The sequence below is a fragment of the Oncorhynchus gorbuscha genome, linkage group LG10 (assembly GCF_021184085.1).
Source record: "Oncorhynchus gorbuscha isolate QuinsamMale2020 ecotype Even-year linkage group LG10, OgorEven_v1.0, whole genome shotgun sequence".
Taxonomy (NCBI): domain Eukaryota; kingdom Metazoa; phylum Chordata; class Actinopteri; order Salmoniformes; family Salmonidae; genus Oncorhynchus; species Oncorhynchus gorbuscha.
In genome coordinates this window covers 57,275,596-57,292,999 of record NC_060182.1, presented here as the reverse complement: position 1 = coordinate 57,292,999, position 17,404 = coordinate 57,275,596, and the positions used below count along the sequence as shown (strand labels likewise).

The 17,404-nt window shown below is 42.0% G+C and overlaps 1 protein-coding gene across 1 annotated transcript; it reads left to right on the top strand.

The window, feature by feature from the left end:
* The first annotated feature begins 8,389 nt into the window (after positions 1–8,389).
* LOC124045209 (platelet-activating factor receptor-like) lies at positions 8,390–16,897 on the top strand. Its single transcript, XM_046364471.1, has 3 exons — positions 8,390–8,812; positions 14,241–14,335; positions 14,761–16,897. Exon 3 carries the CDS (start codon positions 14,803–14,805, stop codon positions 15,907–15,909), a length of 1,107 nt encoding a protein of 368 aa, XP_046220427.1. The 5' UTR covers positions 8,390–8,812; positions 14,241–14,335; positions 14,761–14,802; the 3' UTR covers positions 15,910–16,897.
* Positions 16,898–17,404: the final 507 nt, after the last annotated feature.

Below are 17,404 nucleotides of genomic sequence, written 5' to 3'. Positions count from 1 at the left end.
GTGTACGCTATCCCTGATGCAGTGAAAATAATAAAAACAATGAAAAATTAAGTAAATTAAGTATGCAGCATCTTTTTGAGGACAGACCCTGCACCGTTTATCTTTTCATTGTTTGCTGCTATTCACAGGTTTCACGCATCAGCCAAGCTTCTGTGAGAGCATGATGGTCCCCTTTTGATTCGTTTTCAGGGTCATAAAATAGGACTTCACACAGTGGGACACAGCATGCCTTCATGTCTGTTGTGACTCGGCACTATACATTGTGGGAAGCAGCAGGCACCAGGGCAGGCAATAAACCTACATTCTTACCACTTAGTCTTAGAGTATCTGGTCTGCTCTTATTGTGACCTGGATAGGGAAACAATAACCCCAGTCATAAGTCTGATTCACACTATCGTGCGGAACCGAGGCAATCCAAGCCAAGCTGTACTTGGGCTGGCATGGCATCCGGCACAGTTGCTGGAACCGTGCTAAAAAGGACAATGTGAAAAGAAAATATCTGAGCCAGCACAGTATGGTTCCCATCGACCCTATAGTGTGAATCAGGCAATAGTGTAGCAGCAGAACGTGAGAGCTGCAACAGGGACTCAAAAACGTAGCTCCTAACGTACTATACCAAAAAAAGCCCAAGCCTCTGGGTAGAGACAGTACAACGCTCATGTACACTGGTTACAAGTGTACTCACACATTCACACTCTACCATACACTCAAAAACGTGATTTTTCCTTTGTTTTATATGTAGTATATATCCACACTATGAGGTTGGAATAATACTGTGAAATTGTGAAAATTATGACAATGCCCTTTTAGCGTAATAGCTGTTTGAAAAGACTGCCTGAAATATCAGCCTATTTTGGTGGGATGAAGTTTTGGCCTGCCTGGTTAGATCACCAGGTGGTAAATGAGTTTATAGACCAATAAGAAAGAAACGTTGCAGGCGTAGAAAGCTGCCTTAGCAGAGTTCTTCCGGGGAAATGGAAGTTAGATTGAAAATACTGTGTCCCTGAAAACGTATTTTCAGTCCTAGCAACATTTCTGCTTGAGAAATGGCTCTTTCTGACGACTTGAAAACAATCACAGTGAAGTACTTAATTGTTATCCAGAATGATTTGGTATCCCATAGGGCGACGCACAACAGGCCCAGCGTCGTCCGGGTTTGGCCGGAGTAGGCCGTCATCGTAAATAAGAATTTGTTCTTAACTGACTTGCCTAGTTAAATAAAGGACAATTTTGTTTATTTATGTTTAATTCAGAGGAAAACTGCAGCATTGGACCTTTAACAATATCCCCAGTTGGGGAGAGTGACAAAAAGACCAAAGCACAGAGTTTGTTTCAGTCTCTTGCACCACCCTGTGGTTATAATGTGGGATGGCAGTAGTTCCTGTAAAAGACTAATTAATTATCATGTGGGTCCAGATAAAGGCAGCTGCAAAGTGCATCTGTAGAGCCCTGAGGGAGTCTTCAAATGCTAGTAATCTTACTCAGGTTGCAAAACAAATATTAAAGGAGCAATCTGGGATAAAAAACAACAACAACGCATTTACCCAACCTCTTTTTGGTAAACAGCTGAGGGATGGGGCTAGAGAAAAGTAACCACTCTCAAATTCATAGACGGAAAAATAGATACACAGACTCACAGTCTGTGAGATCAAAATGATAGTTTAGACCATGTTTTGAAGCTATACAATGTTTGTTTTACAAACAGAGTAATGCAAACTTATTTTTGGGGTTCTGATGGGCTAAGACGGTTGAACTATGCTCATGAGGCATTTCTAAGTTATATTCTTCAAGAATCAAGGGCTATCTATCATTCATTTAAAAGTTCAAAAATGGATGTACCAATCCCGGATTGACCCTTTAATGGAACTGAAAGTGGCACTGAGACATTTTTCTCGGGTCTCTTGCTGGATTTTCCCCATCACCATTATTGTAAATGCAATTAAATAATCAGAGATTTCCATACACAGCCTGGGCTCGGTTTCCCAAAAGCATCTTAAGGCTTATTAGAGCATTCATAGGAGCAGAATTAAATCGTTTCCGAGCTGTCTCCCAAAAACCATCGCTATTAACGTTACAGTTGAAAACAATCCCTCAGACCACTCAAGGAACAGCTAAGTGCGTCATTATATGTTTTCCTGCCCACTAAACATAGAACCACATGGTTTATCCATCTCTCTGTGACCGGAGATATCTTCAGACAGCAAACTCAAAGTTTCCAATGTCTCTGCAATTTATACAAACAAGCAACGTAAATGTTCATGTTCTAAGTGGTTGAATATAGAAGCCTCGTCCCTACTATAATATATATGGTCTGTTGTAACCAACTGTCACTGTCATCATACCATGCATACAATGGACAAACGCAGAGTGGTGTTGTCTGAAGCTCAAACCGACTTGGTAAAGGGTACACTGCTAGGCCCAGTTCAAAAGCAGGCTATAGATTGCATATTCCACTGTCATCCACAGTTGCAGGTCACAAAAGATGACACAACTATTGCACCCCATCAGAACCCAAAATACAAGCTTGTTTTGAGGATGGTCATGGACTTTCAGTCCTTGTATCTAGAGCTCTGCATACGAATTTGAGAGGAGTTGCTTTTACCATGCCCCATTCCCCCTCAGTTGTTTACCAAAATAAGTGGCAAATCGCATAAGTTAACTTTAAGCCAATGACATTGGATTTTAGTTTTTTTGAGGCCGATGGCCAGAGGGGGAGAAGAATGACAGGCGTTAATGACTAATAGAACAAGATAGCTATTAGAAATTTGTCATGAATGTTGTCTTAGGGTTAAGATTACACCACAGGGGGTGTGAGAGGAAGCTGAGATCTTGGCATGTCCTGATTAGACTAAGTAAGAACGTCACTCCTTAAAGCTACAGTCTGCGATTAAAAAACAACAACAAAATGGCCGCCGCCACTTATGTTGGTATGCAGCTAAAGGGATAGGGCGACGGAAAGGTAACCCCCACTTAAATCTATAGATATTGGTACATCCAGTCTTGGAACACTCTCAGACTGTAGCTTTTATCAAGAAAGTCTAATAATAAGTGTAAGAGTTTTGCTTCAACCAGGGACCCTCTGAACACATCAACAACTGCCTCCCATCGTTACCTATTGCTTCACAAAAGCCATGGCCCTTGCAGAGCATGCCTCAAAATTTCTAATGCAAATAGTCTGGGTAGCCATTTGATTAGCTGTTCAGGAGTCTTATGGCTTGGGGGTAGAAGCTGTTTAGAAGCCTTTTGGACCAAGACTTGGCGCTCCGGTACTGCTTGCCGTGCGGTAGCAGAGAGAACAGTCTATGACTAGTGTGGCTGAAGTCTTTGACAATTTTTAGGGCCTTCTTCTGACACCGCCTGGTATAAAGGTCCTGGATAGCTTCACTATCTTGCGTGCGGACTAGCCTACAGCCTATGTTCTGTTCAGTTTGAGAAGGAGAGCACGAATATCCACACTATGAGGAGATTTCATTTAAAGTCCCTCTTTTTAACACACCTGCACATTCATTTGTTTCTCCTTTTCCATACAATCCATGATATACAATTGCACTAAATATTATTTGAATAATGCAAGATTTTAAATCCCAGCAGTCTTTAAAATGACATTCAGGAGCAAAAGATTTTCAATAGTTGTTTTTAATTCATTTAAAAATAATATTGGAATGGAATATAGCTAATAGCATTAAATAACATTGGAATATAACATTTAATAACAATAACTTAACTAATTAATTCAGTGTAACATTGATGTGGCAACTCTCTTATGCTCTGCTATTGAACGATTATAATTTGTACATAGGTCACTAATAAAACTATCCCCAGTTAAATTGGAGCATAACTCATGAGCCCACCTCCTGCACTGCTCACACCTAATCCAGTCCCAACCTGTGACTGAAAACAGGGGGAGAGATGCCAACTGAAAAGCTCTCTCTTAAAAAGTTTGCCAGCTATCTAGCTATATGAAATAAAATGCTGTGTAAAATAGCTAAAACGCTATAAAGTAACATTAACTGTGAAGCTATCGGTCACTAGTGGAAACATTTACAACTGAAATTAAGTTACGTTATCTTTTTAATGCATTTTACATCAGACGATCTGGTAGTAAGGTTGCTACAGTAGCTAGCACTCCTAACAGTTTATTCTAACTAGCTAGCTGGCTAGAATTTACTGCGAGTGAAGTTGCTAACTAGCAGGTTAGCATAATCTAGCGCTAAATGACAGGTAGAAACACATTCATAACCATAAAGGGGTAACCTGCCCCCAGGGGCCAGTTACCACCTAGTAAGGGGGGGCAGGGGCGAGTTTCCCCCAACACACTCATATTACTACCTTACTCAAAATGTATCTACATTTTTCTCTCAAAACAAGGGGATTGTTAATTTGAAGGCTTTCCTACTTGGATATTTACAAGACAATTGTAAATCCAACTTAATTGTAGTATATCTACAACTTACCACAAAATCGTTTTGTTGAAATATCTCAAAAAGTTGTGAGCAAGTAGCAGCCAGGAAAAGTGTTGGGCGAAATAATTTGGTGACATCCCCTGGTCTTAATGTGAATTACAATGGGGGTCAGTTACCCTCAAGTACCCTACAGGTGTGTTCTTTAAAAAAGAAAACATAATAACTTCAAAGTGGATTTGCTTAAAACTACTGATAAATACTCTGTGTGACCCTGATGTAGCCCACTGCAGTAAAAGGTAAGATTAAGGAAAATCATTTATATCATTTTTATATAAAGTGATCTATAATAGCGCTTTGGTCCACAATGCTTTATGCTAGAAACAAGCTGTAAAATACGCAACTCTGATGCATATGGGGATATCAGTGAAGATAGACACTGGGAGACAAGAAGCAAGTACAGGGAGTGAATGTTTAATAAATAAACGACATGAAACAAAACACGGACTGTGTCTGGACAGAGGGAACAAAATGACATTAATGCTGACACGGGGATGAAACTGAGGAATAGACAGATACAGGGGAGGCAATCAATAAGTGTTGGAGTCCAGGTGAGTCCAATGAAGCGCTGATGCTCGTAACGATGGTGACAGGTGTGCGTAATGATGAGCCTCCTGGCGCCCTCGAGAACCAGAGGGGGGAGCGGGAGCAGGCGTGACAATATCATTGTTTCATTTCCTTGACATTCAGAGACTGAGCTACGACCTTCTATAGTAGAGGAAACTAAATATGGTCTTTGCTTAGGAAGTAATCTAATTCTATCACTATCAATTGATTAAGCTATTCACTTTCTGTAAAATAGAATATGTTTAAATCCAGACAGCCTTTAAGGAAACCCTTGTGACGTTCTTTAAGTTGGGTAAAGCCATGGAAGAAGAGTAGCCAGCAGTTAAAGCTGACAATTTTCTGTGTCGGTAGGTCTACTCTTTCTGGGTTGGAAAGGTAGGCCTAGCTTTTGAAAGTAACATCTCAGATTTAACGTCTCAGATTTCATGACAGTGAGATCCAAAAGTATTGGGACAGTGACACATAGTACCAGTCAAAAGTTTGGACACACCTACTCATTCAAGGGTTTTTCTTTATTTGTACTATTACATTGTATAATAATAGTGAAGACTTCAAAGCTATGAAATAACAAAATATGGAATCATGAAATCCACCCCCCCCAAATATTTTATATTTAAAATTCTTTAAAGTAGCCACCCTTTGCCTTGAATAAAGCTTTGCACACTCTTGGCAGCTTCATGAGATGGAAAAGCATGCCAGGTGACTAACAGTCCTGAAGGAGTTCCTACATATGCTGAGCACTTGGTGGCTGCTCCACCTTCATTTACATTTACATTTAAGTCATTTAGCAGACGCTCTTATCCAGAGCGACTTACAAATTGGTGCAATCACCTTATGACATCCAGTGGGACAGTCACTTAACACTCTGCAGTCCATCTCATCCCAAACCATCTCAATTGGGTTGAGGTCGGATGATTGTGGACGCCAGGTCATCTGATGCAGCACTCCATCACTCTCCTTCTTGGTCAAATAGCTCTTACACAGCCTGGAGGTGTGTTAGGTCATTGAAAATAATATTATAGTCCCACTAAGCACAAACCTGATGTGATGGCGTATTGCTGCAGAATGCTGTGGTAGCCATGCTGGTTAAGTGTGCCTTGAATTTTTTATAAATCACAGACAGTGTCATCACCAAATCACCATCCCACCTCGTCCTTCATGCTTCACGGAGGGAACGACACAAGCAGAGATCTACTCTGCGTCTCACAAAGACACGGCGGTTGGAAACAAAAATCTCAAATTTGGACTCATCAGACCAAAGGACAGATTTCCACTGGTCTAATTTCCATTGCTCATGTTTCTTTGGCCCAAGCAAGTCTCTTCTTATTATTGGTGTCCTTTAGTAGTGGTTTCTTTGCAGTGATTCGACCATGAAGGCCTGATTCACACAGTCTCCTCTGAACAGTTGATGTTGAGATGAGTCTGTTACTTGAACTCTCTGAAGTGTTTATTTGAGCTGCAATCTGAGGTACAGTTAATTGCTGATTTCTGAGGCTGGTAACTCTAATGAATTTATCCTCTGCAGTAGAGATAACTCTGGGTGGCGGTCCTCATGAGAGCCAGTTTCATCATACCGCTTGGTAGTTTTTGCGACTGCACTTGAAGAAACTAGAAAGTTCTTGAAATCTTCCCTATTGACTGACCTTCATGTCGTAAAGTAATGATGTTGTTTCTCTTTGCTTATTTGAGCTGTTCATGCCATAATATGGACTTGGTCTTTTACCAAGTAGGGCTATCTTCTGTATACCAACCCTACCTTGTCACAACACAACTAATTGGCTCACATGCATTAAGAAGGAAAGAAATTCCACAAATTAACTTTTTTTTTCACCCCCTTTTTCGTGGTATCCAATTGTTGTCTCATCGCTACAACTCCTGTATGGGCTCGGGAGAGACAAAGGTTGAAAGTCATGCGTCCTCCGATACACAACCCAACCAAGCTGCACTGGTTAGTAACGCAGCGTGCATCCAACCCGAAAACCAGCCGCACCAATGTGTCGGAGGAAACACCGTGCACCTGGCAACCTTGGTTGGCGTGCACTGCGCCCGGCCCGCCACAGGAGTCCCTGGTGCGCGATGGGACACCCAGGAGGCCCCACAAATGAACTTTTAACAAGACACACCTGTTAATTGAAATGCATTCCAGGTGACTACCTTATGAAGCTGGTTGAGAAAATGCCAAAAGTGTGCAAAGCTGTCATCAAGGCAAAGGGTGGCTACTTTGAAGAATCTCAAATATATTTGGATTTGTTTACTACATGATTCCATGTGTTATTTCATAGTTTTGATTTCTTCACTATTATTCTACAATGTAGAAAATAGTAAAAATAAAGAAAAATCCTTGAAAAGAGTAGGTGTATCAACTTTTGACTGGTACTGTATATGTGAATTGATACAATGGCTATGAAGTTAAAGCTTTAATTTTAGGGTATTTTCATCCATATTGGGTGAATTGTTTAGAAATTACAGCACTTTTTGTACATAGTCATTTTAGGGGACCAAAAGTAATGGGACAAATTCACTTATGTGTATTAAAGTAGTAAAATGTAACTATTTGGTCCCATATTCCTAGCGTGCAGGTATAAACATGTTGGATGCATTTGCTGTTTGTTTTGGTTGTGTTTGAGATTATTTTGTGCCAATAGGAAATAATGCTAAATAATGTATTGTGTCATTTAGGAGTTACTTTTATTGTAAATAAGAATAGAATATGTTTTTAAAGACTTCTACAGTAATGTGGATGCTAATTATGGATAATCCTGAATTAGTAGTGAATAATGATGAGTGAGAAAGTTACAGACAAATATCATGCCCCCAATACATGCTAAACTCTCACCATTACAATAAAAGGGGAGGTTTGCATTTTTGGAGGGGTATGACTTTCTCACTCATCATTATTCACGATTAATTCAGGATTACCTGTAGCATCCAAATGATTCATTCTGCTAATATGTAAAATGACTTAGAATTGCATGACATTTTTTGAAAAGGCTATTGTTTCTCAGACCTGTAAATACAATGACAGGTTCATGCAATGTTTTTACTATAAATAAAAGGAGATCTTTCCACCCCTACTCTTGTCCACGGTGGTCTGCGAACCCACAACCAGACCTTCTGGCCGGCAGCCCTGTGCGCTATCAACATGTCTGTCTTGCCATACAATGCTTACACAATTTCTAAAACTGCATATCTAAGGCTCTGGTCTGTCCAATAAGTTGGGGTAAATGGTAAACATGCTCTCTGCTATCCACGTTATATTTTAATTATTATTTTGGGTATAGGGGAGGGTCATTTTGTTTAAGCGTTAGGGAGGGTTTAGGTCAAATATGTTTTGCTGAAAGGGGAGGACCATCCATTTTCATTTCAGAGAGGTCCAATTTTCAGAGAGGTGTCTTCTTATAAATAACGTTCACAACCTTTCTATGCTCGTTGGCAGGGGTAGGACATGCAGTGCGTCAAACCTCTCAAATAAAACAAAAAAACTGGCTACAAAAAAACGGACTACGGAGACGCCGGTTGATTGAATAACAATTGTGTGTACATTTATTTCGCAGCGCTCGCGCATGCAACCTGGGCGGTCTTGTCACGGAGTCAAGAGCTTCCTGGTGGATTCATTCGAGGGGTTTCTCAAGTTTCAAGAAACTTTATTATAATATGTACATGTTCTAGGCTATAGATACAGTATGTTTACTATTGTAGCCTAAAAAACGCTAGTTTCAAGATAATAGTGTGGAACACACACCCTTGGAAAGACTACCACATTGAGAGAGGAGCCAAGCACTCAGGTAAGCGCATCTTTCTTACTATTTTCAAATAAAATGTAATTGTATTGTTACATATGGGAACATCACTTCTTTTTTTTCTTTTTTTTACAAAGTTGCCAAGTAAATGCTATTATACAAAGATAGGATAGGTGCTAATATTGTACTATTCTGCTTGGGATTTCTAATGTTTTGCGCTGATCTTTATTACCTGTGAAAATGTTTGATCATTTAAAATTATTTATTGTATAAAGGTTCAAAAAAATGTGCACTCACTGCGAACATCTTTCATTGCATTTATAATAAATGTCTAGAGCCATGCAGAGAAACCTAAATTATTTCATACAGTATTAGAAAACATTGTACAAGCAGTTCTTAAAAGGGCAATCTGGGGTATAATTATATATAGCCATTTCTTCTTGAAGAATTTATAAATACCTCATGAGCTTAGTTTAACTTTCTTAGTTAATCTTGTTATAATCTTGTTTTATCCCATTGTTTGTCCTTGCATCCATAGCTCCTTCAATGAATTTGAGTGGTTAAAATTTTTCCAGCAATACTGCTCAGCTGTTTACCAAAAAAGTAATTGTTTGAATCCCAGATTGCCCCTTTCAGCAAATCAGGCCTTTCTCTGTGCTGGTTGCTGATAATAGGCAGAATCTACTGAACACCCAAAACCGATTAGTGGTGTTGTATGCAAAATGCAAAACTGGAAAACAGGAAAATAGGGTCCTGTAGGCTCAGCCCTAATTTGTGTGCTCTCTGACACCCGGAGTTGCATGGTAAACGGCCTATAGATTTTGGCGGCTGTTTTGTTAGACCTCAGAGTGGCTTCAGTGTGGCTTTTGACATTACTTGTATCTGTACAGGGTGGACTCTGAATTACTCTATGCAAAGTTTTATTGTCTTCTCAGGAATTGTGTCTTATTACTTTGGTCTCATCCCTCACACAATCCTTTAAATGCCGTGACACCCTGTGGAGATTGGGCCTGGGAATGTTTAGGTTACTGTAAGCTTGGTATTGTTTGATTGGTCAATGGTGATTGGTTTTGGGTTGAAAGGTTACACCTTCAGATGTTGTAAATTGATTTAAATGTTGTTCTCTCTCTTGTATCCTGGAACTAGTCCATGGAGGAAGGTTGTTTGATCAATTCTTATTTCCTAGGCTTCTGGCCTAATAAGCATCTCTTCTGTTCATGCTTTGTCTTCTAATTCTTTGGAACGTAAGCTTTATGCCTTGTATGTGAATCCATTCATTGTTCAATATTAATTAAATATTTGCCGTTGATATAGACAATTCTCAGACCAATTCTTGCTAGTCAACATCAACTCATTGCATCATGCTTGCTTGTATATTTGAATTACCTTTTACAAAGTCAGATAAACATTATAATAGGCTAATTGCTTAGTCCTATTATAAGTCGCATGTGATGTATATACTATAATATACTGTATATGCACATATATAAAGTATTAATGCCCACTACAGTCTCACTATTGTTTGTGTAGAAATGCTCTAATGAAGGTTGACTGACCGAAAGCATAGCTACTATTAAAATGCATTTTTATCTCACCGGAAGTGACTGGAAGTGTACAGACTGAAGTAGCAGCAAGTCTTAACCCTTAAATGGTTGAACATTTTGCCATGTCTTTTTGGTCTGTTTTCCTCTATAGTCACTGCTAGTTTTGAAGCCTTTGTGAAGGCCTCTAGAAGTGCAAGTAATTTAAAACACCAAATATCCATAGATATGCTGTATTGTGTAAACACATTACCTACCAGCCAACCTGATTGCACTAATCCCTTGTAATTACAGTAAAATGCTAGGAAATACAATCTCCTCCCCTTAATGAATTTCATTCATCCATACATTTTTTCCTATATAAACAGTCAATTTAACGGTATTGTACTGTGTGTTATTAAACAGTACTTGCTTTGATACCATATTTATATTACAGTAGGTGTACTATAGAATGAAATGCAGAATTTTGCTTACCACGAGCTGCCTGTAAGCTACTGTTAATTTAACAGTTACCCCTATACAGTGCATGATATTCAGCCCATTGAGAGGCATGCCTACCAAAATACATCTCATTTAACACAACTCAGGATAAGACCCAGATGCAGATATACGAGGCAGACAGTTTGAAAAACGGCAGGTCAAGCCAGGCAGAGGTGCAAACAAGAGACAAAGGGCTATGAGACAGAGGTTTGATCCTAGATACATGAAGAGTGAGATGTATACGGAGGGTGCCGATAAAGGGCCGATTAAACTGCTAGGGGAAAGTTTACAGAACTCCACCCGGAGGGGCAAATCCCGAGTGGACAGCCATACCCTCTGCCCGAGACGATAGCGGGGAGCAGGGTGGCGGTCTTCCAGGTACGGCGACAGCGACGGATGAACATCTGGGCTGATGGTATGCTGACTTCTTGCTCAGGGAAGAGCGGGGGCTGATATCGCATGGAACACCTGAAAGGCGAGAGACTAGTTGCCAAGCAGGGAAGGGTGTTGCAGGCGTATTCCACCCACGTGAGTTGTTGGCTCCAGGTGGTGGGGTTGGTCGAGACGAGGCACCTAAGCATAGTCTCCAGGTCTTGATTGGCACTCTCCGACTAGCCGTTGGACCGGGTATGAAACCTGGAGGACAAGTTGGCTCGATGACCCAATAAGGGTGCAGAACGCCTTTCAGAATCGGGACGAGAATTGACAACCACGATCAGAGACAATGTCGACAGGGAGTCCATGGATTTGGAAGACGTGCTGCAGCATGAGCCGAGTCGTCTCTTTCGCTGAATGTTTCTTGGGGAGAGGGATGAAATGGGCTGTTTTAGAGAACCTATCCACCACTGTCAGGATAGTGGTGCTGCCATCAGACGGAGGAAGCACAGTGACAAAATCCAGGAATATATGAGACCAGAGGCGATGAAGAACAGAGAGTGGCTGAAGGAGGCCTACCGTGCATGTGGCGACGAAGGCTGAGACATCAGGAACCATAGGGGGGCCACCAGAAGCATTGTCAGAGGAAGGCCAGGGTTCAACGGGAGCTAGGATGGCAGGTGAGCTTGGAGGAATGAGCACATTCCAGGACCTGAGATAAGGCCGAATCAGGGACAAAAATCTGGTTAGCCCCCCCAGGGTCCGGCTGGGAACGTTGTGCCTTGCGGACCAGGCTCTCGATACCTCAGACAATTGTAGCTGCAAGACATGAGGTAAGGAGGATGGTCTCAGAGTCAGAAGGTGTGGCAGTGGAACTATACATGCGAGAGAGAGCATCCGGCTTCACATTGAACATGCCACAGAGCACATAGTTGACCAGGGTATGGAACACTACGGGAGTGTTGCACGCCCAATTTTTCAGTTTTTGATTTGTTAAAAAGTTTGAAATATCCAATAAATGTCGTTCCACTTCCTGATTGTGTCCCACTTGTTGTTGATTCTTCACAAAAAAATACAGTTTTATATCTTTATGTTTGAAGCCTGAAATGTGGCAAAAGGTTGCAAAGTTCAAGGGGGCCAAATACTTTCGCAAGGCACTGTATGAATGTCATCTGTTACTAGCAAGTTAACCTTGTTTCTTAGGCTACATATGATAACGTTGGCTATCTTTGAACACTTTTCTGGGATGTTTGATTGTTTTCGTTGTTTTATTGGGTAGCTTAGCAGAATTAGACAAGCTCATGCTGTTTATGTTAGTGCAGGGTGAGCTGCACACATGGGACTTCCAACTATGGCACACCGCCTCAGTGCTAACACTATAACTCTGGTTCATAGGCACATGATCACTGCATACAATAGCTGTGGGATCAGCAAAGGCATTCAGCGCAGTTAGAGGGGCATAAATTAGGTTACTTACATTGTGTCTTCCAACGCCCCCTGGGATAATTGCTGAAACATTATGACAACTCAGCGACACAATGGTAGGAATTTACTGAGCTGGGCTTGAGTCATTGACAAGTAATTGTTTCAATGCAGCCTTATAATGCTGTGCAAGGATCCAGGAACCCAAATTATTTGGATGGATCCCATCCTCCTTATCAAACGAGCTTTGTTTCCAGAAGGTATCAAAACTGTCAATAAATGTTACACCCACAGAGCTGAAATAGTCTCGTAGCCAGTTATGGAGGGCTAAAAGTTTGCTGAAACGTTCAATGCCACGCTCAACTCCATTAGTTCTTTAAAATCCATCTCCAGCTGTTCTGAGCTGCCCTTCATAATGTCATTGAATCCCACGTGAACTGTGATAGACTCAATTTCCTGATGCTGATTTTAAACTGTTTGGGAGCAGCTTATTGATATCCTGTGCTCGTGCTCCTGGATAGCACAACGTTTTTGCCCCACAGACTGAGAAGGGAATGGAGAAATCTGACCATTCCTACCCCTCACACAATTCTTTGAACCTTTCACGGATCCACGAGAAGCAGGGTAGCGTATGCCCGCTGCTTACCCCGATAGGTCCAGACCTCCCACAGAAGGCAGTGTCCGTCAGATCCAGAGAGAGGGAAAGGAGCCAAACTCGACAACGAAGCCACTGCTGGAGTCAGCGTAGTTGGAGTCAGCACCGCCATCGCAGACACAGGCAGTCCCAGCGACGAAGGCGCAGTTAGATCTGGCACCAGTGCAGCAAAGCTATTCCTTATGTCAATCTGCTCCGAACCTCTCGCAATCACTGCTGTCCGCTTAGCAGCATGCTGCTTCCTTTGGTTTCCACGACTTGTGACATGGGGACCAGAAGCTGATTGGAACAATCTTCTTTGCTGTTCTCTGTCTACTTCATTACAAGATGGAGTAGGAGAAGCAGATGGAGACAACGTCCTTGGCAGTCAAGTTCTAGGTAGTACAGGCCATTCGGATAGGGACAAATGACAGGGCTGGAAAACATCCATCAGGCCCGAGCGGCATCCAGCCATAGGAGTTGAGAACGAGAAAGTTCCAATTTGCATTTCCCCCGTAAATTAGCGCAGAATTGAGATTTGCTGGCCAATTGTAGGCACCTCATTCCTGTAATCCTCTGCAAGCAAACAATTGCTTAATTTGAACTCTGGATTGTCAATACAGTGGAGTCGACCATGTGTGAATGTTGCAGTTGTATGTTTACAAGGCCTATGCCAAACATTAGGAATGTCTTCCTAATATTGATCCCCCCCCCCTCCACACACACACACACAAACTGATTGAAGTGGATTTAACAAGTGACATCATTAAGGGATCATAGCATTCACCTGGTCAATCTATTTCATAGAAAGAGCAAGTGTTCTTAATGTTTTGTACACTGTATATATTTAGTGTATAATGTATATTTACTTATCAGATCAGACTTGCCGTAACATAAGTTCCCTAGATTTTTTTTCCTACAGGGCTGTTCTCTTTAATTTCAAGTTTAAGAAAGAAGAAAGACAAGTGACATATTAACACATTTACACTAAATTTCTTTGTACTTCCTTTCCTTGGAAAAGGGTTTGGGATTTACTGGAACCAGGACATATCCATCCTTAAGGATTTTAGTGACGTAGTTCCTCCGGATTGTGGGAATCCCATTGAACTGACCAGGGTAAGTACAGTTCAACCTTTCCTCTTGCGCTCACTTCCCATTCCTAAGTGAATGTCACTAGGGTGGCCAAACAGTTATGCCACATTAGGCAAAGCATCAGTCCAGATATCATGTCATTACATACAATATCATAACACTTTTTATATACACTTTATTATTTTTCTAATACGTGAGTTGTTAAGCCACTAAGTAGGGCTTTTGAAGCCTTTATAGCCACCATTTTTGTAAATATAAAGTAGGACCCCTCTTGTTATTGCCTGTTATACTGATGACAGAGCAGGAAGACATTAGTCTAGATTTGACTGGAAATATGCTCATCATTCACTCATCATCACAAACAGAGAGCACAGTGTCGAAAGTCCACTAAAGTGAATATTGCAGTGAGTCTTGAAATATGACTCTAATAGGAAGTATTTTTCTTACAGAGGGAGTTGCTTGCTTTAGCAAAACCAACAGTGGAGTCGACCATGGGGGATAAAGAGGACTTAGTAGTGACCACGGCTGTGAACTTTGTTGGGAACGGAAACTTCCTGGACTCGGCGTTCCGCTACACCTTCTTCCCAGTGTTCTACGGTGTTGTGTTCATCCTTGGGCTGATATCCAATAGTTACGCGCTGTTCGTGCTGTGGCGCCTGCGCGATGCCAAGGCCTTGAACGAGATCTGCATCTACATGGCCAACCTGACTGTGGCCGACCTCCTCTTCGTGTCCGCCCTCCCCTTCTGGATTGGCTACTACCATCATGATGGCGTCTGGCTCTACGGCGAATTCCTGTGCCGTGTCACCGGCGTGTTCTTCTTCATCAACACCTACTGCTCCATCCTCTTCCTTGCTGCCATCAGTATCAACCGCTACTGGGCCATCACGCGTCCGCTGGATGCCGCCTCGTCCGACCATTGGTGCCGTGGGGTGGCCGTCACAGCGGTCATCTGGGGGGTCACTCTGTCCATGTCTGTGCCATACCTCGTGCAGACGGGCATTCAGAAGGACAAGAGCAACGTGTCGCGATGCTTCGAGGGCTACCACCATGAGACGGATGGCGAGAAGCGGCTGGTGGCCGCAACCCACCTTATTATTGTGGGGTGCTTCGTCTTGGTCTTCTTCCTCGTTGTAGTGTGTAATCTGCTCATCGCCCGGGCGTTACTAGCCCAGTCCCTTACCCAGGCTCGGGGCTCCAGTTCCTCCAAACCCCGGGGGGTGAAGGGCCGGGCCCTGCAGATGCTGTGTGCTGTGGTGGGGGTGTTCGTGGTGTGCTTCCTCCCCCACCACATGGTCCAGGGCCCCTGGACCCTGGCTGTGCTGGAGATCAAGGAGGGCTGGGGCAGCACGGAATGGAGCCAGAAGACCAAGCAATGGTTGAACGACGCCCACCAGGTCACCCTGATGCTGATGGGGCTCAACTGCCTCTTCGATCCCGTGGTGTACTGCTTCGCCACCAGGAGGTTCCACATGTATATCAAGGACCATCTGAAAAAGATGGGGAGGGGCAGAGCCTGCTCGGAAACAGCCATCACACACATCTCTATAGTGGAATGCAAGAATGTGAGCCAGCGGCTCCATAGAGAACAGCAGTAGCTCAATAATTAAAGTCCTTCACTGTAACGGAAAACTGTAATTTATATGGTAAATTTGGGTATTATCAATAGTAAAGTACTCCAAACATTTGACTTCAGCATAGTGTAAATTGTTGTGGGCGGGGAAACAATTGCTTTATTTAGAATGGTACTGTAATTCCACCCCACAGAATACAGTACTGTATCTTGTCTTTGGGGGGCCAAAAACATTTTGACCACTTGTGAGTGCATGTTATTGTTGTTTCTGGCATATTAACATATTTTGAGACGTGCCTTGTAAGAGGCTATATTTGTTGCACCCATGAGTGAAAATGCTGTACCAATTTAACTCCTATGTTAAAGGAGACAAATTGTACAGGGGACAGATTGTAGTGGCAGCAAGTCTTAAACCTTAAATGGTTGAGCATTTTGCCATGTCCTTTTGGTCTGTACCCCTGTAGTCGCTGCCAGTTTGGAAGATTTTGTTAAGGCCTCTACAGGTGCAAGTAATATAAAACACCAATTATGCATTAATATGCTGTGGGATGTTTACAACCAGATGCATCTGGTTTTCAAGGGAAAAAGAAAGAGAGCCTGTGACGCCTACACGACTTCCGCTTTTGAACATTAACAAGGCGACACTCCATCTTAACTCCTCCTCCACATTTATTGGATTGGTTGAACAGTACAGAAGAGAACCTCCCCTACCATTTTTTTCTTCTCGTCAGCTACGTTAGGTTACGTTAGGTTACGTTAGGTTACCTAGCAAGCCAACCTGCTTGTTACGTTAGGTTACGTTAGGTTACCTAGCAAGCCAACCTGCTTGCACCAATCCCTTGTAATTACAGTAAAATACTGTGAAATACAAACCCGTCCCCTCAAAGAATTTCATTCATCCATTCATCCATGTGCCGACCTTACAGTGAAGTGCTTACTTACATACAAGCCCTTAACTAACAATGCAGTTAAGAAAAATAAGTGTTTAGAAAGTATTTACTAAAATAAACTGAAGTAAAAAATAAAAAGAAGAAAATAGAAAAACATTTAAAGAACAAAAATAAAATAACAGTATTGCGGCTATATACAGGGGGTACCGGTACAGAATCGATGTGCGGGGGCACCGATTAGTTGAGGTAATATGTACATGAAGATAGAGGTAAAGTGACTATGCCTAAATAATAAACAGAGAGTAGCAGCGGCGTAAAAATTGGGGGGGGGGGCAAATGCAAATAGTCCAGGTAGCCATTTGATTAGCTGTTAAATTTCACCACTTCTTTCGTCCTGTTCTTTATCTCTTTGAGTGTGAATAGAGTATAAAAGCAGAAGTTTCATAGGGAACTGGAGCTTCTAGAAATGATAAATTCACCCCGTATACAATTCCCCCTGGAAGGAGATTAAGGGCTCTATTCAGAAATCCTCATTATTTCGTTGAATGATTTAAAATTTGAGTGTCATTATTTCCATATAGCCTATACTTTCTCGTTCTGAACTTCTAACGTGAGTAGGACGGGTCGGGC

What these genes read in the sequence shown, in the direction of transcription:
- LOC124045209 (XM_046364471.1), top strand. Translation starts at nt 14,803, where the DNA reads ATGGGGGATAAAGAGGACTTAGTAGTGACCACGGCTGTGAACTTTGTT.